Raw genomic sequence first — 22,312 nt, 5'->3', positions numbered from 1 at the left:
TTCAGTGTCACCGGTAAGAAACTTACCCTCCCTCCAGGTCACCACCAGAACACAGAGCAGACAGCTAGCTCCTCCACCTGGTCCCATAACCACCAAATCCACTCTTCCTATTTTCTTCATAGTTGTGTCCCATGCTTGTGTATAAAAGCCTCTACCCAAAGCTTCCTTCAAAATGATGAACATTTCCAGGCTACCCAAGTGACTCTCTCAAGTCAACGTGATTTGACTTCTTAAGCGACTGAAAGTGTTGGAAGGACACAAGCAGGGCTCCTTGCCAATTCAAAATTCTATGCCAAAGGGGGTTATCTTCTGCGCCTGGGGGTGCCCCAGGAGCCAAAAACACCATATCTTCTCTTGTGTAGAAAATCACATTGGAGGACAAATGTTGGGGATAGTCAGCCAGGAGACTGAGAAACTCTGAACCTAGATACCAAAAGGCTGAGACAGATCTTACATTGGATGATCATCTGGCTATGGGCCAGAGACATAATATACCATAGGCAATCTAAAAATAAATGATTTTAAAGTAAATGGGGGAAAAATTTAAGGGGAGGAAAAGTCTGAAAAAGTAAAGTTTAATTTAAAAAAATCATACACACAAAACAACTCTGGTTCATTTTAAACTCTCCCGCTGGGTCTTTCCCAGGCAAGTCAGTTTCCCACTGAGTCCAGACCAGGTAGAGAAGCACCAGTGGACAGAGAGCCGGCCCCTCCTGAACAGGACAACAGCCACTGCAACTCAGGCTTGAACAAATGTCCATGACCTGAGTGACTAAGCAGCAAGGTTGGCTTCCCAGTGGTTCAGAAGGCCAGTTTCTTCATCAGCAGATAAACTCTGGAATCCACTTCAAATCCATGCAGGTTGTTGGCATCACCCTGCAGCCTCATGAGCAGGCCCCCGTAGGACACGTAGGCAGAGCTGAAACAGAAGGTCCAGTCCCATGAGTCTGAGATTTGGAGCAGCTGTTATTCAGCAGCTCTCCAGCCCAGCCTAAGAAAAAGAGGCACCTTTCTAATGTTTTGTCACTAGGAACCAAAATTCAGACAAAAATGAATGCACAGACATATGCAAGGCAGTGTTTTTTATATTAGCAAAAGTGGAAAATACTACATGCCCAGAATAAAGGAAATGGTCAAATCAATTCAGATATATCCATTTACTGGAATGTTAGATATACAGCTATTAAAATGTTTAGGAAAAGCTCTAAACTGACATGGGGAAACATGTTTTACATAACGTTAAGCAAAAAGAGTAGAAGAAAACATTGTAATAAACAACAAGATCTCAAAGAAAAAAGCACAGAAGAAAAAAATACCTAAATTATTCAAAAATGTTTATGTAAAAGGTTCCCTCTGGGTATGGAATTATAGATGACTTTTGTTCCTTCTTGACATTACTTCTCTGCTTTTCATATTTCTTACAAAGGGCACATATTGTTTTAATAAGATTTTAAAGAAAAGAAAAAATAGCTAGGCAGGGAAACCAAAGAACTAGGGATTGGGTTGCAGTGTAGCAACATATACATATACATACATACATACATACATACATACATACATACATACAAACACACAAACACACCTAGCAGTTTAATTACTTAATGCTGCATTTATTTCCTAAGGAAGCAACCTTCCTTTGCACCGCACACAGCAAGATTATCAGTCTCTCACTTGGACCACCAGGGCCGAGACCCTGACAAAGAGCAAAGTGAGCAGCCTACATTTTAGACTGAAAACTGTTCCCAGAAGTTTCTTTCTGGGTCCTGCTTAGGTCTGAGGTACTTAGAGAGAGGGACCCAACACAGGAAGGATAAGCAAGTCCCAAATTCTCAGAACAGGGCAGGGTGAAAGGGTTCTCACAAGACCAAGGAACTTACAGACGTGTTGCTGCTTCAGTAGACGTTTCGTCTCCCTCAATCCTGTACACTTTTCCATACATTACATACTCAAATTGGTCAGCCCTGTGGAACAATAGAGGCAGTTACTCTTAAAAGTAGTTAACAATGCCAGGCCAGTGTTGCTCAGTGGCTGGACATCGACCCATGCACCAAGAGGTCACTGGTTTGATTCCTGGTCAGGGCACATGCCCAGTTGGGAGCTCAATCCCCAGTAGGGGGCGTGCAGGAGACAGCCAATCGAAGTTTCTCTCGATGTTTCTATCTCTCCCTTCTCCCTCTCCCTTCCTCTCTCTCTAAAAGTCAATAAAAACATATTTTTTAAAGTAGTTAACAATAATAAGAGGTTCTTTAAAGTTGGTAACTACTAACTAAGTGCCAGCATTATAGCAACAGGCACTTTCCAAATACAATGTTATTTAGTCCTCACAGCAAACCTGTGAACTAGATACAACCATCTGTCTTTCACTGACAAGAAAACTGAGGCTGAAAGAGGTTAAGGTTATTCAACAAATGAGTGGTAGGACTGAGATTTTAACTCAATGGGGCTCCAAACTCCCATCACACCAAACTCCCCCCCAAGACTCAAGGCCCATACAGCCTAGGTCACTCAGTAGTCATTTCCTCCACCATCAAAAAGCTACAAATCACAAGCATGTACTCACTGTTCTGGATAAACACCTTGTTAATTCTTTTTTTTAAATATGTTTTCATTTATTTCAGAGAGAGAAAGTGAGAGGGAGAGATAGAAATATCAATGATGAGAGAGAATCATTGATCGGCTACCTCCTGTATGCCCCACACTGGGGATCAAGCTTGCAACCCAGGCATGTGCCCTGACCAGGAATCGAACCATGACTGCCTGGTTCATAGGTCGACACTCAACCACTAAGCCACACTGGCCAGGTACCTTGCTAATTCTTAAGTGCAGCAATTTCTTTAACTTCCTCAGATTCTGCTGATAATCATTTATTCCACGACAATTAAATAAGGGTCTTTCTATACCACTTATCTACTTTGTTCTCAGGCATATTTCAAGTACTCCCTTCTTCACTCCCTCACCTGGAAGGTCTGTCATCTGTGGGGTTATATTCACCATCATCCAAGGTACCATCTTCATACAAGGTACTGGCTATGACCAACCGGAACTTGTCACCTGAAAGTAACGGCAATATCTGAGAGTGAAAACAGCCGAAATGGCAAAAAGTCTCCTGCTATTTTCTGTGTTCAATACTTACCCAAATCTACAGGGTAAATCTGAATGTTTACATCTAAGATAAGGTCCATCTTGAAAGATTCACTCTCACAATGCAGTCGGGACACTGAAGAGAAGTAGAGAAAGAGTGGCAGAGGGTAAGTGCCTGACCCAGGGTGACCCTGCAGACCACACTTTGGGGGGCAGAACGCAATAGAAGACTCAACCTAACCCAATTTGCATCCACTGGCCTCTCATCTGCTCTCAGAAGTGCAGACTCAATCAGAACCCGATATGCAAGAAGCAAAGTGGAGAAAATTCCAGGAAAAGAATCAAAAGTCCTCTGGCAACAAAGAATATCCAGACTCCAGGCCTACCTCGGTGATTAAGAAACAACCTAACTTTGGGCAAAGGTTTTGTCTTTCTGTGTCAGGTGCTGTGTTGAGGGGATTATTAGGACATGTAAGAACTGGTGTTTGTCTTGAAGAACATCTCAGTCTCCAGGCAAAGGGTGAGAAAACAGAAAGAAACAATTATTGATCAATGACAGGATAAAGAGCAACTCTTTATTATTCCAAGCAGTCAACTCTAACTCGGAGAGGGCTTCACAAAAAGCTAAAGATCCTAAGGGCAATACAAGAATATAGGTGGAAAGAGGCTTTACTCTGGGTGATGGGCTCACGATGCAGTATGCAGATGATTTGTTGAATTGTACACTTGAAGCCTGCATGGTTTTGTCAACCAATGTCACCCCAATAAACTCAATAAAAACTAAAAAACAAACAAAAAATAATATAGGTTCTGGAGTCGGATTACTTGCTGTGCAGTCTTGGGTGGGTTACTTCTCAAAGAAAAATGGGTAAGACAATAACTACCTCATGTAGATTCTTGAAAGAAATAAGACAAAGCGTGTAAGATGCACAGTACAGCGCCTAGCGGAGTGGGCAGTGACCGGAAAGATGCCCAGGAGTTTCCTAGCACCACGAGGAAAGGCCACCCAGACACGGGCACAGGATGCGTGAACCCAAGGAGAGCTCGGAGTCTCCGTTCTTTCATCTATAAAATGTTTCCTGAGCGCGGTCCCTACATCAGGACCTGACGGTAGGCGCCTGCCACGTGGGTTGGGTGGACCGGGGCCGGCCGGGGGCGTGTCCCCAAGAACCAGATTAGTCCCTTACCCAAAACCGCCTCTATATACCTCGCTTACCTCGGTCAAACTTCTTGCCCTCCGGGTCAATGTCTTTCACATCAAAAATATCCTCAAACAGAATGCCGGCCATGGCAATAGGGCGACGAGAGTAGCACAGGGGGCGCTGACCGCGCAACCACGACTAGGAGGACGGCGCACCCCCCTCGCGCGGAGAACAGGAGCAGGAGCGGGGGGGAAAGGTACCGCCAGAACGGCAACAGCCGGGAAATGGAATAGCGCCTGCGCACAGACAGGCAGTAGCACGGCCACTTCCGTCGCCTAGCTCTCGGGGCTTCCTAACTTCCGCCCCGAACTACTGCTTCTGAGAGCCTTCAGTGCTGAGGGCGGGCCTCAGGCCGATAACCCCGCCCCAGGGCGGGATCGCAACAGATAGACCCCCACCTCCCGCGGAGGTGGCGCGGTTTCTCGCTCTCTGCGGAGGCTCGACTGCGCCCTCTGCAGTATTCCTGTTGGGAAAACTGGAACGCACGGGGCGCTACCCCAGCCAGAGACCTTGATCCTTGGCCCAGAGAAGCCCAGCCCAGCCCAGCCCTACCCTGCCAGCACGCGTGCTCGCCGAGGGCACAGTCCGCGCCGAGAAAGGGCGGAGCAGCACCCCGCCCCCAGAGCGCCGGCTCCGCAGGGCGCAGTCCCTAGCCCCTCCGGCTGGCACCGAGGCCCTTCAGGCCGGCCTGGCCCAGCTCGGCCCGGCTGGCTGTCACCCGAGCTGGGTCCTTTCAGTTTGGGAATTTGCCATGATGTCACTATGGGGAAGAGGAAAGCCTGCACTATCCCTGCCCCTGGTACCGCACCCTCCCCACCATTGTCCTCTGGCCCTGAGCCCTGCTCTCTTCCCCCGCACCGCCCCTGTAGCCTGGCATTGACCCCATCACACTGCCCTCGGGAGCACTGCCCCTTCAGCTTGGTACTGCTCGTTCCCTCTCCACTGCCCTGTCCCCCTGGGCACTGATCTGTGTGCCCCTTCACCCTGGCACGCTCCTCTCCTACGGATACTCTGGCCTTACACTGGCTGCCCCTTCCTCCAGGACGCCGGCTCCTCTCACACTGCCCCCTTCCTGGGCGCTGTGCCCTCCCCCCAGCCAGCACCTCTACCTCCCACACGTCCCTCCATCCTGTTGCCTCCTCCGGCACACCGCCTCTTTCCTGGGCACTGGCCTCTGCCCTGACACTATCTCTGACACGCACACACAGACCATCCACGCTGCGTTCACCCCACCCTCTGCTCTATCCTTCTTCGAACCCTGATGGAGAACCAAGAGCCCATCGGGCCATTTCCCCCATGGCGGCGAGATGTCAGCAGCTACTCGGGTTTCTCCGTGGGCCCTGCCAGGGAGAAGCGACCTCTGTCCCTCCACGCCCGCCTCCAGGAGCGCCCTCTCCCGCACCTAGACCTCCCTTCCTCCGGGCCTCACTGCCCCCCCCCCCGCCCCCCCCCCCCCCCCCCCGCTCCCTCGGCCCAGCCCCGCACACCCCGCAGTCCAGAGTGCTCCAGGTGCACCTCCCTGGGGAAGCCGCGAGAAAGGGGAGGAAGGGAAGGGATGAGAGAGACCCAGGGCCTCAACTCCGAGCATTGCCCCCCCCCAACCCTACCCCCCTATTCCTGGACTTAATGCTCCCCTCCGAGCCCCGCAGTTTTGCTTCTCACTCCAGACGGAGCAGCGGCGTCTCTGAGCTGCTGGTCCCTCCGGAGAAGCAAGAGAGGGACCCACTTCCGAGAGAGAGACGGGGCCTCCAGAGCCTGATGCGGACGGCGCCGCCGGCCCCGGTCCCGGCTCTCCGACCCCGGCGTCTCCGGTCTCTCCCGCTCGGCTCGGGCACCGGGAGCTGCAGACCCAGCCCGCCCCTCCACGTGCCAGCGGACCCGCCCCCGCTCGGGCACCCGGCGCCCCGCTCTGCCCCCCGCCTCCGCGGAGAGGGGGCGCGGGCTCGCGCGTTCCCAGCGCCCCCTACCGCCTCTGCCTCGCCTAGGAGGCGGCCCCCGCGCAGACCCCGGCCGGGCTGGGCCGGCCCCCGCCAATGGGCCGGCGGGCGGGGCAGCACCGTGGGCGCCGCCCTCGGCCCGCCCGCCGAGGAGGGGACGCGAGCGGGAGGCTCTCTGCACTCGGCCGCCCGGGCTGCGGGGACGGGACGGGTGTCGGCGCGGGCTCTGCGGGCGGGGAGCCGAGTCCAGGCCAGAGCCCGAGCCGCGGCGGGAGGCCGGAGGGCTGTGCGCGGAGATGGCGGCCGGAGCGGCCGCGGCGGCGGAGGAAGGGATGGAGCCGCGGGCGCTGCAGTACGAGCAGACCCTGGTGAGTGAAGCCGAGCCGAGCTCTGCGGCGTGCGCCCCGGACCGCTGCTCCCGGCTCCCCTCGGAAGCGCGAGGACCCGGGACCTACCCGAGCCCCGCCCCAGCCTTCTGAGCTGGGGAAACTGAGGCTCGAGGGCCTGAGAGGTTGGAGGGCTAAGGGACAGGCTGCATGCAGGTTTCTGGCCGAGGCTGGGGCCTGCAGAGGACAAGATCAGGTGCTTGTCCGAGGTGTCCTTCCCATTACCTCTCCCCACCACACACCACGTTCTCTTAGCTCCTCCCCCTGGCCACCTGGACCCAAGTCTCAGCACCCCACTACCCCTCCCCAGCACCGCTCACACCCGTTGAACTTTATCTGTCTACACCTCTATCTCCACCACCAAGACATTCTCTCTGTCCCCAGTACGTGCACTTTACTGTGCTAGACACAGAAACAAGAGTGTGTAGAAAGATGGTCAAACCCAGCCCCCAATATTGGCAGGAACCCCTGCGTCTATTCTTTGGGGGGAAAAAAAAAAAAGGTGACCTGCTGCTCTGGGGGACAGGAACTTAAGGGGGGATGGGTCAAGCAGGAATGGGTGTGGGAATTGGGACCTTTGTCCATGCTTACTCTGAGTATCCAGCCCCTACCCACCCCAGGGGTGTCCCTTGACCTCATTAGAAGCAGGGGGTCCTGGGGTTCTGAGCTGACGTGTGGCCACCACTGTAACTTAGTGTTTGAGAAGCCTTTTGCCCTTCCTTGTTCACTGGGGTGGGGGGCCCAAACTCTAGGGAAGGGCTCCTTCATAAACAGCTGGTCCTGGAATTTGCCCAGGAAGGAGGCAGGGAGGGAATCTCTCCAGGAGGAGGGAGCCCCTGGCTGTAATTGAGGCTGGGAGGTGCCCAGTTCAGAGAGGGAATGGCCGGATGGAACAGGATGACAGGGAGAGGTGACAGGGGTGGGGGTGGAGCGAGGGTATAGGGTTGAGCCTTCACATAGGGTGGGAGGTGTCTGTCCATCTGCACAAGCCAAGAACGGGGGGGGCATTGGTCTAGGAAGCCAGGCACCTGGCCCCAAAACGGTGTCTATCAGTTGCACCAGCCCAGCCCCATCCCCTGCGCCTGGGCTTTATCTCTGGTGTGAGTTCTCAGGGTCACGCTCTCTCCCGGGCACTCTCTGCTCCAGGCTCTCCCCCTTCTCCTTCCGATCCCTTTGTCTTTTTCTCACAGGCTCACCTCCCACTCTGACATTGTGTCGGCCTGTTTATACTCTACTTTGTTTCTCTCCCTTCCTCCTCCCTTCTTCTCCCTCTTCTCTGCTCCTCCCCAGTCCTCTCTTCCCTCCCCACCTTTCCTCTCTCTGGTCTCTCTCCTCCCTTTTCTTGCTCTCTCTCTCTCTCTCTCTCTCTCTCTCTCTCTCTCTCTCTGTCTTTCCCTCCCTCACCACCACCACCCCCCAGTCCCAACAGGAGCTCTTTGTGTCTCGAAGCTCTGCGGGTGGCAGCCGGAATCTACTCCTCCCCACCCCTCAACACATGCCCAGCTGGGCAGGTCTAGCCATAGCTCGGAGACTCCCCGGTCCCATCACCCCAGCATCATAGCCCAGCCATCAGCTTCTGCTGTCCCCCAACCTACCACTGGGCTCAGGGCAGCTCCAGTGTGGGCTGAGGCCACCAAGTACTCCCCACCCACCCTCGAGACTTTCCACTCCCAGCTGGTCTGGCAGGCTGGGGCGGGGGGGGGGGGGGGGGAGAATAGGGACAAGGGGATTAGGATGGGAGGAAGGGGTACAGCTGACTCGGTCACAGGCCAGAGGCCCAGCAGGAACGTGATAAGGATTGAGGCCCCGCCTGTTCCTAGACCCAACTCAACTGCCCCCAGCTCCTTGAGGATCTTATTGTTACCCGTGTGCCCTTGACCTTCCCTCCTCCCACTTTCAGAGCTGTAGGTTTTTCCAGCTCTCCTCTGGGGCTTCCCTCCCACTCCTCCTCAGCGCTACCCTCCCCCAGGCAGCGCCGTGAGAAGAGGACTGATTATTCTGCCACCCCCCCGCGCTGTGTCCCTGTACCTTGGCAGTCCCCATCACTCCGCAGGACAGCTCCCACAGTCTGCAATGTGCATTGTTCCCACACCCCGAGCCAAAGTGGGACCTGTGGGTTCAAGAGGGGATATATAATCTGGGGGCTGGGAGAAGGGGAGCGGAGACCCCAGGGCCCTCCCTGAATCCCCTCTCAGCCACGCAGAGCTGCTAACCCTGTCTTCCCCATTGCTCAGATGTATGGCCGGTACACTCAGGACCTTGGGGCTTTTGCCAAAGAGGAGGCTGCTCGGATCCGCCTGGCAGGGCCCAAGCCCTGGAGGAGCCCGCTGTCCCCTCCGGCTCCCCTAGAGCTCCTCGAATACGGACAGAGCCGTTGCGCCCGGTGCCGCAGTGAGACTTGGGTTGGGCAGGGGATCTGGCTGTGCTGTACTGGGGGGACAGAGGCCATTCATTAGAGCTGCCCCTTGGGGGTTGGGGGAGGCAGGGGTAGGAGCACTTTGGTGCCAGCCCCCCGTTGTTTCCTTCCCTGCCCCCAGTCTGTTCCGTGCGCTGTCATAAGTTCCTAGTATCCAGGGTTGGTGAAGACTGGATCTTCCTGGTCCTGCTGGGGCTCGTCATGGCGCTGGTCAGCTGGGCCATGGACTATGCCATTGCCGCCTGTCTGCAGGGTGAGGACAAGGGCTGGCAGGGGAGGGCTGGGAAACGCCAGCCTGCGTCCTCCATGCCAAACTTGCCGAAGTATCTGGGCTCCTTGGCCGCCTGAGGGCCTATCTTCAGACATAATCACTGCCACCGCCCATCGGCCGTGACTTCTCGCCTCCCCTCTCCAACTGCCCCTCTTACCTACAATGATCTCTCCCCCGCTGAAGGCCTGTAGGACCCCCTCCCTGCCCCTGTGCCCGGGCTCTGTGTGGTATTCCCTGGGACAGCCTCTCCTATCCATGTGGCCCAGCGGCCAGGCGGGCCCTGGGTGTGCCCCCAGGGGTCCAGCAGCACCTCCTCTCCCCACAGCTCAGCAGTGGATGTCTCGAGGCTTGAACACCAGCCTCTTGCTCCAGTACCTGGCCTGGGTCACCTATCCTGTCGTCCTCATCACTTTCTCAGCTGGATTCACACAGATCCTGGCTCCTCAGGCTGTCGGTACAGCAGGGCGAGAAGGGAAGGGCGGGCGGAGGTGGGTCCTCCGGAACCAGGCCCATCCAATTCCTCTCCTGGGACTGTCCACTCGCCAGGGTCCGGCATCCCCGAGATGAAGACCATCTTGCGGGGCGTGGTGCTAAAGGAATACCTCACCCTCAAGACCTTTGTAGCGAAGGTCATCGGGCTGACCTGTGCTCTGGGCAGTGGGATGCCCCTTGGCAAAGAGGTAACTGCGGGCTGGGGAAGAAAGGAGGCCCTCCCAGCGGAGGAAGAAGCCAGGCCGGGGCCAGGGTGTGCGGCTTCCCCTCTCACCTCCGGACCCCCTCCCCCAGGGCCCTTTTGTACACATCGCAAGCATGTGTGCTGCGCTGCTCAGCAAGTTCCTCTCCCTCTTCGGGGGCATCTATGAGGTGAGGGGTGCCCTGGAGGAGGGCAGAGGAGAGGGGTGTGCTCTGAGCCCAGCTGACTCCCCGGTCCACCACTCCCGCCAGAATGAATCACGGAACACAGAGATGCTGGCCGCCGCCTGTGCCGTGGGAGTGGGCTGCTGCTTTGCAGCACCTATCGGAGGTAGGTGGCCAGTCCAGCCCCCGGCCCTGCCCGGGGCCTTACCTTCTCATCGGCTCTGAGTCCTGGCCCAGGCCCCGGCCCCGGCCTGAAGTGGCGCTCCCCGGCCCCCCGCAGGTGTCTTGTTCAGCATCGAGGTCACCTCCACCTTCTTCGCGGTGCGCAACTATTGGCGGGGCTTCTTTGCTGCCACCTTCAGTGCCTTCATCTTCCGGGTCTTGGCCGTCTGGAACCGGGATGAAGGTGGGGGCTCCTGGGGGGGTGCGGGGAGCCCCTGAGATGGCTCAGGTGGGGCCCTCGACGCTACACCTGCCTCCCTCTGCTACTCTGCCTTCCCCCAGAGACTATCACTGCCCTCTTCAAAACCCGGTTCCGGCTCGACTTCCCCTTTGACCTCCAGGAGCTGCCAGCCTTTGCTGTCATTGGGTGAGGAGCTGTGGGAGCTGGGGCGGTGGGAGGGGAGGAGGTAAAAGAGGGAAGACCCCTCTTGCAATGATGCTTCTTCCCTCCCCAGTATTGCCAGTGGCTTTGGGGGGGCGCTCTTCGTCTACCTGAACCGGAAGATTGTCCAGGTGATGCGGAAGCAGAAAACCATCAACCGCTTCCTCATGAAAAAGTGGGTTGGCTTTGGGTGTGTGCGGGTCACAGTGCGGTGGGGGGGTTGGGGGGGGTGACAGGTGAGCTGGCATATAGTGGCCCAGTCAAAAACGGGGCACTCCAGCCCTGGCCAGTTTGCTCAGTGGTTAGAGTGTCGGCCCAAGGACCAAAGGGTTGAGAGTTCGATTCCGGGTCAAGGGCACATACCTCAGTTGCAAGTTCGATCCCCAGCCCCAGTCAGGGCACATGCGGGAGGCAACCAATTGATGTGTCTCTCTCACATCGATGATTCTTCTCTCTCTCTCCCCCTCCTCCCTTCCCTTCACTCTCTCCAAAATAATCAATGGGAAAAAATATCCTCAGGTGATAATTAAAAAAAAAAATAGGCACTCCATTGAGAAAATCAGCCAGTGGTGTTTTCCTGGTGGGTTGACCAGTTTGGCTCTCACATGAATTACCTGAAAACTGGCACTTTTGACTTTGCAGTCAGTAGCAGAGGGCACTTAGGTCAAAGACTAAGACCTCCTGGCCCTGGGCCTGGCGCCTGCTCCCTGGAGAGTAGATGAGCCTTTGTTTCCTCCAGGGAAGCATGGAGATGGGCGAGACTTTTTTTTAATCTCCAGAGCACAGCTCTCTCAGTTGTGACCTGAGGATTGGGAGGGGGAAGCCCAAGACGTGACTTTTGTTGGGACTAATGTCCTTCAGGGGAAGGGCAGCCAACTGAGCCTGCTCCCTATGGCTCCTTCAGTCAACTTCATAAGTGACCCCCGCCTCTCTCCCCTAACACTGACCTTCAGCCTAAGTCACCGCAGAGAAACAGACAGAGCCAGAACCCCTTTCCTCTCGCGCAAAGCCCTTCAGCTAGGCCTGCTGAGGGCGAAGGAAGGAGACACAGCTCCGAGGTGTCCCGAAGGGAGCTGGGGGGTGGACTTTCTGCCATTGCTGCCCGCCTAGGGAGTTTGGAGCCAACAGAAAGTCGTTGGGGCTCGTGATAACCCCAGTGGCCACCACCCTCCGGGCCGTCATCTCGTGAACAGCCAAGGGGACCCTCTCGGAACCGGGTGCTTTTCTGTAAGAGCTAAGGCTCTGCTGCCACCTCAGCCCTGAGGTGCGCGAGGGCCCCCAGCCGCTCCCCCGCAGCAAGGGCACCGCGTGTTTGATGCTGTGAAACCTACATCTCTAGACGCCTGCTCTTCCCGGCGCTCGTGACCCTGCTCATCTCCACGCTGACCTTCCCCCCTGGCTTGGGACAGTTCATGGCTGGACAGGTAACCCCAGGCAGAACAGGAACGTATGCTTTCCGTTGCCCCTGCTCTCCGACGGACCCCGTCCCTTCATCCTAAGACCTGAGGCACCCTTTTCCCCTATAGCTGTCACAGAAAGAGACGCTGGTCACCCTGTTTGACAACCGGACATGGGTCCGCCAGGGCCTGGTGGAGGAGTTGGAGCCTCCCGGGACTGCACAGGCCTGGAGCCCTCCACGTGCCAATGTCTTCCTCACCCTGGTCATCTTCATTCTCATGAAGGTGGGGCTCCTTACCAATGTACGGCTGATGCTTACAAGGCTTTTTAGGTGCCAGGCACTGTTCTCAGCACTTTCCGCGTATTAACTCCTTTAAGCCTCACAACAACGCTATGGAAAGGTACTATTAGTCTCCCTGTTTTAAAGATGGGCATTCAAGCCCGGCCAGTGTGGTTCAGTGGTTGAGCATCGACCCATGAACCAAGAGGTTACTGATTTGATTCCCTGTCAGGATGGTCAGGGCACATGCCCGGGTTGCTGGCCGATCCCTAGTAGGGGGCATGCAGGAGGCAGCCAATCGGTGTTTCTCTCCCATCGATATTTCTATCTCTCTATCCCTCTCCCTTCCTCTCTAAAAATCAATAAAATTTTTTTTAAAAAAGAGCCCTAGCCAGTTTGGCTCAGTGGATAGAGCGTCAGCCTGTGGACTGAAGGGTTCCTGGTTTGATTCTGGTCAGGGGCACATGCCTGGGTTGCGGGCTCGGTCCCCAGTGGGGGGCATGCAGGCGGTAGCCAATCAGTGATTCTCATCATTGATGTTTCTATCTCTTCCTCTCCCTTCCTCTCTGAAATCAATTTTTTAAAAAAAGATGAGAAGTTGAGACATAAAGGGATCATAATTGGCCCAACATCACATAGCTAGTGGCAAAGTGAGAATTTAAACCCACGCCATCTGGTTCTGGAGAATTTAAACCCAAGCCATCTGGTTCTGGAGTCCTTCATTCCTGGGGAATTCTGGGATAGCTGGTAAATCTACATTTACCTGATAAGCAATGGGGAGTCCTTGGGGTGGAGCTGGGGGCTACCTGGAGCCAGGTGGCACTTTTACCTGTTTGAACTGCCTTCCGCCTACAGTTCTGGATGTCTGCACTGGCCACCACTATCCCAGTACCCTGTGGGGCCTTCATGCCTGTCTTCGTCATTGGTGAGTCCTCAGTTGCCTGTTTTCCCTTCCCACCTTCTGGCTACCCCCTGGCCATACCCTCACTGCCCGGGAGTGGGTTTTGGTCCAGCCCTGTCCCAGTGCCCACCCCCAAAGGACTGTCCCCTGCACTGAATGACCCACTGGCCCCTCCCCCACCCTCTGACCCTCTCTCTTCCTAGTGTTCCCACCCTCCCCCTCCACTACCTATTTCTCTTCCCACCCCACTCCCTGAAGGAGCAGCATTTGGGCGTCTGGTGGGCGAAAGCATGGCCGCCTGGTTCCCAGATGGGATTCACACGGACAGCAGCACCTATCGGATTGTGCCTGGGGGCTATGCAGTGGTGGGTGAGTGCTCCAGTTCCCCACAGGTCCTGGAAAACCCCTGGTAGGGCCACAGGGTCTGAGGCTCTGGTGCCCCCTGCTGGCAGAAACCAGGCTTCCTTCAAATGCAGAAACCCAATTCTCAAAACTGTCCTGGGCAGCCCTGCGGGTACCCATGGGACTGTCCCCAGGTGGGAAGGGCCACCTGCTCCCTGGGCACCCGGAGACTAAAGGTGGCTTCCCTAGGAGCGGCTGCACTGGCAGGAGCAGTGACCCACACGGTGTCCACGGCTGTGATCGTGTTTGAGCTCACAGGCCAGATCGCCCACATCCTGCCCGTCATGATCGCCGTCATCCTGGCCAATGCTGTTGCCCAGAGCCTACAGCCCTCACTCTACGACAGCATCATCCGAATCAAGAAACTGCCTTATCTGCCTGAGCTGGGCTGGGGGCGCCACCAGTACGGAGGGCCGGGCAACCAAGGGGTTATGGGTGAGGGGCAGGTGACCTAGGACCCCCTCACACCCACCTCCAGCAGGGTCCACAGTCAGTGAAGCTGGGAGACCAGCCACCTTGCTCCCTCCTGCCCAGAGCTCCCCTTGTCCATACCCTGGCAGGGACTACTCCTTGGCCCTTAGTCCTTGTCCCCATGGGCTCTGGGGCCTTCCCTAGGGCCCTGCTGGTAGTGCTCCGGCTATCCTCCCCATGCTCACCACAAACCAAGTGCCTCTCTGCCCCCAGGCAGTACCGGGTGCGAGTGGAGGACATCATGGTGCGAGATGTTCCCCATGTGGCCCTCAGCTGCACCTTCCGGGACCTGCGGTTGGCACTGCACAGGACCAAGGGCCGCATGTTGGCCCTAGTTGAGTCCTCGGGTGAGACCAGCAAGGGGCCAGGAGCAATGAGCCTCTCCCAGGGTCGCTGCTCAGGAAGGGGGAGGGAACAGGAAGAGCCAGCATTTGCCAGGCAGGGCTTTCCCCCTGGTGTGTGGCCTGTGTCCAAGGCCCCACTCTGAGTGCGGGAGAAGGTTGGGGTGGGGAGGAGGGCCTCACTATCGGCTCCTGAGTCCTCCCACCTGCTCTGTTCAGAGTCGATGATCCTCCTGGGCTCCATTGAGCGCTCGCAGGTGGTGGCGCTGCTGGGGGCCCAGCTAAGCCCAGCCCGCCGGCGGCAGCACATGCAGGAGCGGAGAGCTGCCCAGACTCCTCCGCCCCCCGATCAGGAGAGTCCCCCCAGCCCTGAGACCTCAGTCCGCTTCCAGGTGAGGGAAAGCCCTGCAGTCACACACACCTCCTCCCAACTGCGTGGACTGATCAGGAGGGCGACCTAGCGGTATCCTGGGGCCACCGCCTCACCAGCCCCTTTGCCTGTGCAGGTGAGCACAGAGGACCCGGGCTTCCCGGCAGCCCGGGGGGAGACTCACAAGCCCCTGAAGCCCGCTCTCAAGAGGGCGTCCAGCAACTCCATGAGCCTCAGGGAGAGTCCCCCAGGTGAGCCCAGCACCCACCAGCACCTCCCTCCGCTCGCCCACAGAGCTGGAGCCCGGCCTCTGAGACCACACAAGGGCCCCTGCGCTCCTTTTAGCTGGGGCACATCCCAGCGAAGAGGCTGCCCGAATGGACCGGGGGTAGAACCAGGATGCCTCTCCCCTTGCCCTCCTCCCCTCTCCCCCAAAGATGACATTGCCCCAGGGCCTTGTGTTTGGGAACACAGGGAACGTGGAGCAGGCTGGCATCGCCCTCAGGAGCCTCTTCTGTGGCAGTCCACCCCCCGAGGCTGCTTCAGAGGTGAGTGGCTGGAGCCTCTCCGTCTAGCTCAACCTCTAGTGCTGAGATAACCTCTCCAGTAGCCCTGTAGCACCTGCTTCCATTCTCCCTGCCCTTCTGCCCTCCTGGATGCCAGCTCTGTCCTTGCAATGCACCCTTCCCCCCGGCTCCACCACTCTTCTCACCTCCCTCCTCCCTATAACGTCAATTCCTCTTCTCTCCCTGTCGGCTCTAACCAAGGTGGAGAAGTCGGAATCATGTGACAAGCGCAAGCTGAAGCGGGTCCGAATTTCCCTGGCAGTAAGTGCTCACTTCTTTCTGCAGCTCAGGAGCACTAGACAGGGCAGGCCAGGGTCTAGGTGATAAACCTCCCCCAGTGGGGGGGGGGGGATGTACCCCCTTTCCCCAGCCCCAGCTGCCAGCCTCCCTCCCTCTCTCCTAGAGCGACTCAGACCTGGAAAGTGAAATGACCCCTGAGGAGGTAAGGTGTGACTGGACTCTGGACTCTGTTTCTTCCGGGATGTGTTCAGTCATCATCTTGGCTTCTGTCCCCATGGGAGGGACCACGGGGTAGGAAAAGGGGCAGGCCAGCTTTCAGGGAGGTGAGGGCCGCCGGTGGCACCTTCTGCCTAACCCTCCTAGTCTCATACCCTCAGATTCTGGAGTGGGAGGAGCAGCAACTAGATGAACCTGTCAACTTCAGCGACTGCAAAATTGACCCTGCCCCCTTCCAGCTGGTGGAGCGGACCTCTTTGCACAAGGTAGGGCCAGCAACCTGGGGCTGGCCTGGGTGGGGGTCTAGGTCCTCCCACAAGTTTGGGCTCAAGCCAGTGGGCAAAAAAAGGGACAGCGGAGAGCGGGCTCTGTGCTGAGCTGTTTTTCAAACACATTGCTTCACACGACGGGGAGGCCAGGCGCGGGGTCCCCTGAGCCTCTTCCTGCCTGCGGCGGAATCAAGCATCATTTTTCCTCTTCTCCGCCTTGCCCCCAGGGAACTCTGGACCAAAGCAGCAACACAGACCCGGCTCAAGCTGGGTGGGAGCCAGGAGGCCAGGCTAGGGTCAGAGCTAGGGGGGAGGCTGCCAGCTCCCAACAAGGCTGATACACCCACACTGAAAAAGAAAGGGTGAGAAACAGGCAGGAAAAGAAAATCTCCTAAACAAGCTAACAAACATCCAAGTAGGGGTGGGGACACTGCAGAGAAGAGATAAACAAAGATGAGAAACGCCCAGTGGGGGGCTTGGAATGTCAGACCCCAGAACGTCTCAGTTAATGTAGGCCAAAGGAAAAGGGGTAAGGACGCAGGAAGATAGCTCAGCAGAAGGGCAAGACCAGCCTGCAGAAATGGGGAGAAAACGTGAGTGCAGACAGGTTGGTGGTGGGTGAGGCTGACATTAGAGAACAGGGCTCTCTGGGGAGGACTGCCTTGGGCTCATCACTGGGCACCTTCAGGGTCCTCAGTGAAGGCGGGGCGTGCAGGCACACCCAGAAACCTGTTTTAGCTAAATTGTTAGATTTAATGTGCAAACCTCTGTTGTGTGGGGGCCGGGGCCAGTGGGGGAGCATTCCCAAGGTCTGCAGTTTGGACAGCTAACTTAGATGCAAGCTGTGCCTCAAAGCCAGTTTAGTGTAGACAAGCAGGGGCCCTGGCAGGGAACAAAAGAGAAACAAAAAAGCAAAAAATGTATTAAAGGAACTTATAAGCCTTTGGGTAAAGACCTCTGATCAGAGTGAGTGAGGAACTGCAGCGCAGTTGCAAGAAAAAAAGGAGATAGGCCCGAGAACAATACATTTGGCTTTTATTTAAAGCAGGGGTGGGAACCTTTTCGCTGCCAAGGCCCATTGGGATATTTATAACATCATTCGTGGGCCGTACAAAATTATCAGCTGTTTATATATTAGCCTGCTATGTTCGGCCAAACGTTTAATCAATTCACCCCTAATGCCTTGGCAGGGCCAGACCAAATGATTTTGCGGACCTTATATAGCCCGCGGGCTGGATGTTCCCCACCCTGATTTAAAGCCTTTCTTCCCAAGACCGCTAAAGCTTTTCCATCATCTTACTTAGTTCTCAAACGTCACAGAAAGATGATGATGCTGCTGACATTCTATTAGTGCCTGCTGAGTCTCAGGCACTGGGCTAAGCTGTTCACGTGTTTGATTTCATCCTCACAACCACAGTGTAAGATAGATAGTGTGATACTCCAGTTTTTATGGATGGGGACATTGAAATTCAAAGAAGTTAAGCAATTTGGCCAAGATCACATAGCCAGTAAGTAGCAAAATCCAAGATTGACCCAAAAGCCTGTGGTTTGAACCATTTTGATACATGGGGAAACTGAGGCAGTGAGGTCACTTGCCTCGGTCAGCATAGCAGAGTCAGGCCGAGAGCCCAGATTTCCTGGCCTCAGTCCCAGTATTCTTTCAGCGGGCCACGCTGTCCCTCTCCCTTTCAATTCACTGTTCCCAAGCCCAAGAAATGCAGGCTCTCCAATGAACTCCCTGGTGTCTAATTAAATTAAAATGAAAAAGAACAAAGTAGGTGTTTGTTACAAACTTTTAAAAAAATCAGAGGAAGAGAAACCTTTGAGGAACCGACTACCAAAAGTACAAAGAACTGGAAGTGATAAGAACATACGATTAGAATTCAAAATGTCCTTGCAGGCCCGAGGAGTCAATAAGTAGTAGCTCAATTAAGTTCAGGAGGGGAACATCCAGAGGGGCAAGGGAATACACAAGACTATTTAGGAACCTGTGCAACCGGAGATCACCATATCAGCCAAGCCCCGCATTCATTCAGAGGCCACCTACCCAGAAGCAGTGCGTGGAGGTGGGGGAGGAAGTAGAGTGCCAACACTGGGTCAGACTGGCTGGACCTAACCCTCATTCTGCCCAGTGCTGGCTAGCTGTGTGACCTTGTCAAATTTCTTAGCTTCTCTGTGCTTCATTTCCTTATCTGTAAAATGGGGTACTAAGATAGTACCTACACCACAGGGTTTTCTGAGGATTAAGGGAGGTCATACATGTGAGCCACTTAGAAAAGTACCTGGCACATAGTAAGTATTGAATATATTTTAGAAATTACTACTAGTTATGCTTAGAGGTGAAAAATAGGGGGCTTTAAGAGATGGTGTAATGAAGGAAGTGTGCAAGAAATTAATATGTTCAGAATAGGATGAGTGATTAGGTGAGGCTGGAAGCTGGAGAGTCTGGTGGAATCTGAGATTAGAAAGACAGGCTGAGGTGGGCTTGAAAAGGGTCCTATAGGCCATTCTGGGGAGTCTGGGCTCTAACTCGAGTTTGAGAAAGCTGATAGGATGGTAATTCTTGGATAGAAGGGAGGCAGAAAGGATAAGCCATTAAGATGTTATAGTCCCATCCTGGCTGGTGTGCTAAGTGGTTAGAGCATCAGCCTGTACACCAAAGTGTCTCAGGTTCATTTCCAGTGAAGGGCACATACCTGGATTGCAGGTTTGATCCCCGGCCCCAGTCAGGGCAAGTGTGGGAGGCAGCCAATCGATGTGCCTCTCTCACATCTATGTTTCTCTCTCTCTCTCTCGCTCTCTCTCTCTCTCTCGCAAGTGTGGGAGGCAGCCAATCGATGTGCCTCTCTCACATCTATGTTTCTCTCTCTCTCTCTCTCTCTCTCTCTCTATATATATATATATATATATATATATATATATATATATATATATGCTCATACATACATACACACACACACTAGAGGCGTGGTGCACAAAATTCATGCATGGGGGTGGGGGTCCCTCAGCCCGACCTGCACCCTCTCCAATCCAGAACCCCTCAGGGGATGTCTGACTGCTGGTTTAGGCCCGATCCCTGCAGGCAGTTGGACATCCCTCTCGCAATCCGGGACCGCTGGCTCCTAACTACTCACCTGCCTGCCCGCCTGATTGCCCCTAACTGCCCTCCCCTGCCTGCCTGGTTGCCCCTAACCGCCTCTGCCTCGGCCCCCACCACTGTGGCTTTGTCCAGAAGGATGCCTGGAAGATGTCCGGTCTAATTAGCATATTACCCTTTTATTAGTATAGATATCCTTCCCTCCTTCCCATCCTATGTAAAAACAATGGAAAAATATCCTCAGGTGAGGATTAACAAAAATAAAATAAAAATGATGTTACAGTCCCATCCTGATCAGGATGGTGAGGAAGTCAGGAAGAATTGCCAGGATGTTTAGGAGGCAGATCAGTAAGGCTTGGTGACTCCCCAGGACAAGTGGTTTGCAAACCCAAAAGGCATATAACCTATCAGAAGCTCACTCTGATTAGGATTGTGGAAAATTCAGGGGAACGAATTAATAGGATCCTTGAGAGAGGATGAGATGGATTATTAAACATAAGAAGACAAATCCAAGGGATTATTAGTACAGGAAATCTTTTTTTAAATTATATATATATATATATAATATATATATATATATATTATTTCAGAGAGGAAGGGAGAGAGAGAGAGCAATAGAAATATCAATGATGAGAGAGAACTGTTGATCGGCTGCCTCCTACACACCCCACACTGAGGATCGAGCCCACAACCTGGACATGTGCCCTGACCAGGAATCGAACCGTGACCTCCTGGTTCATAGGTTGACGCTCAACCACTGAGCCACACCAGCTGGGCAATACAGGAAATCTTATTAAGATATGTTTCCCAATGAAATCAGATGAGGAAATTAAAGATAACTTGTAGCATGTAGGATTCAAGGGACTTGCTAAAGAATGGCAGTTAAGACATTTATTAAAGGAACACAGAAAAACTTATGCTAAAACTGAATTTCCACCTCCTTTTATAAGTACTGTCATGCCTTAGAAGGAGGAAGCTAGGAAAGTTCAGGAAGTTCTTTCCTAAGGAATTCAGCAGCTGTACAAGAAAACATTTTTAAAACATTTTTAAAGTGTTAAGATCATTACAATGATTTCTGAGTAGCTGGTACTCAAGAAGCTGGGATAGTAATGCCCATTTCAATTCAAGCATTAAGCCAAGAGGCTTACAAGTAAACTATAAACAGTGTGATAACTGATAGGCCAAAAATTCCAGGAACTGCTGAGTCAGTAGAGTGTTTTTTCAAGACATCTGGCCCAAGAAAATCCACTTGGAGCACAAGGGGAACTAGCTGACAATTTCTGAACCCTGGGTGATTACATTGGAAAGCTTGGGGGAAGGGTCCAAAGCAAGAAAAACATGGGGGTTGGGGGATACTATTGTCCATTGCACCGTAAGCTACATGTCAACAAGACCTGGGATGCTTTGGGCCCTAGAAAAGGCAAACTGTGAGAGACATACAGAGTGCTGCAGGCCAATACTGGGGGGGGCGGGGGGGGGGGTTTGGAGCCAGGGTGAGGGATACCTTACATGTTCAGCCAGCTGAGGGCAAAGGGGAAGCATGTGTCAGCCACCCAGGTGGAGTAAGAGGAACAGGATTCAGGGCCAGGACCGCTAAGCGGGGGAGGGGGGTGGAACTTTCCTCCTGGATATATCCATGACTAATCGGACATCCGCATAGTGCCTCCTCCTAGAGGGTACTGAAAGTGGCCTGGAGCTGCTGGGCCACTTCTTACTGATGACCCCCAGCAAGTCACTGCACCACTGAGCCTCATGTGGCCTGTCCTGTAGAATGGGTGTCAGACTTCTCAGGACAGTGCTAAAGTTAAACACTAATTAATGTAAGACTTAGCTAGGTGCCTGGCCAATCATTAGGTGTCATATTTGAACAGTTGTTCTCCTCATCCATTCTCCTTGCTAACATGGGATAAAGAATCCTTCCTCTGTCTGTTTCCCATCCATATGAAGATTCTCACTATCAAGTTTCTGAAGACTGGTTGTACAATCTCATACTTTTCCCTCCATTTGGCCTTCCCCCTCCCCCACCACCTGTAGCACCCCCTCTATCCTGCCCCCAACCCAACACCTCCTCCTGGGCCCCTCTCCCCTGGTGCATAAAGTCCAGTGTTTTTCTCCCCACCCTGTAGACGCACACCATCTTCTCGCTCCTGGGAGTGGACCATGCTTATGTCACCAGTATTGGCAGACTCATTGGGATCGTTACCCTGAAGGAGGTAAGATGATAGTGGCTGTCAACGCCACTTCCACTTCCAAAAAGGCATGGAAGCTTATGTCCAGCCACCTGGAGGGAACGGCTGGAGAGGATGAGCAGGGAGCCCAGACTGACCCTCTCACCTTTCCAGCTCCGGAAAGCTATTGAGGGCTCCGTCACAGCACAGGGCGTGAAAGTCCGGCCACCCCTCGCCAGCTTCCGTGACAGCGCCACCAGCAGCAGTGACACAGAGACGACTGAGGTGCATGCACTCTGGGGGCCCCGCTCCCGCCACAGCCTCCCTGGGGAGGGCAGCCCTTCTGACAGCGATGACAAGTGCCAGTGAATTCCTCAGCAGGCAGCCTGGGGTGGCAGTGGCCTTGCTGTCAGCCCGGATCCTACAGCTCTCCTGTCCCTTCTGCCGTGGGAAAGCAGGAGGCAGCTACAGCCAAAGGTTGGGGCCCCAGCCCCCACTTCCAGACCAGGGGCACCAGCTTCTTCCAGTTCCTCCTACTTGGAATCTGACACAGCACCCACCTGCAAGTGTTCCAAGGGCAGGAAGATCAGCACTGCCCTGGCGGGGTGGGGGTGGGGCGGGGTACTTGACCCCTGCTGCCCCTTTGCGGGGGAAAGGGGTAGAACTAAGATGGGTTTATACTGGAACCTCCAATGACCAGATGTATATAGAGATTTACAAAGATTTTTATATTAATTTAATAAAACAAATTCTTAAATAGAACAAAATAAACACCTAATGAGCCACTTATATAGAGAATGCTTGTGCCCATCACCTCGTGTTCTTACCTTGGGCCCTC

General features: G+C 54.5%; 2 protein-coding genes across 2 annotated transcripts; one reads left to right on the top strand and one right to left on the bottom strand.

Moving 5' to 3' along the window:
• Positions 1-559: 559 nt before the first annotated feature.
• Positions 560-5,183, bottom strand: POLR2H (RNA polymerase II, I and III subunit H). Its single transcript, XM_079767361.1, has 5 exons — positions 4,298-5,183; positions 3,134-3,217; positions 2,958-3,051; positions 1,878-1,961; positions 560-919 (listed from the first exon to the last, which is right to left on the bottom strand). The coding sequence occupies exons 1-5, from the start codon at positions 4,368-4,370 to the stop codon at positions 802-804; spliced, it is 453 nt and encodes a 150-aa protein (XP_079623487.1). The 5' UTR covers positions 4,371-5,183; the 3' UTR covers positions 560-801.
• A 1,133-nt stretch (positions 5,184-6,316) lies between these two features.
• Positions 6,317-21,846, top strand: CLCN2 (chloride voltage-gated channel 2; the record flags this gene model as incomplete). Its single annotated transcript, XM_079765253.1, is given in 25 exon segments — positions 6,317-6,395; positions 6,398-6,588; positions 8,841-8,997; positions 9,144-9,275; positions 9,619-9,747; positions 9,840-9,973; positions 10,080-10,157; positions 10,239-10,317; positions 10,432-10,557; positions 10,656-10,740; positions 10,829-10,930; positions 12,095-12,179; positions 12,282-12,437; positions 13,289-13,358; positions 13,593-13,703; positions 13,926-14,139; positions 14,421-14,554; positions 14,768-14,940; positions 15,055-15,169; positions 15,393-15,466; positions 15,686-15,745; positions 15,888-15,926; positions 16,102-16,206; positions 21,433-21,519; positions 21,649-21,846. Coding segments are annotated over 25 exon segments (2,910 nt in total). The 3' UTR covers positions 21,844-21,846.
• Positions 21,847-22,312: the final 466 nt, after the last annotated feature.

This window comes from Cnephaeus nilssonii (genome assembly GCF_951640355.1).
Source record: "Cnephaeus nilssonii genome assembly, chromosome: 3".
In the NCBI taxonomy this organism is placed as follows: domain Eukaryota; kingdom Metazoa; phylum Chordata; class Mammalia; order Chiroptera; family Vespertilionidae; genus Cnephaeus; species Cnephaeus nilssonii.
The sequence above is the reverse complement of the archived record's forward strand: the minus strand, read 5'-3'. Positions and strand labels throughout refer to the sequence as shown.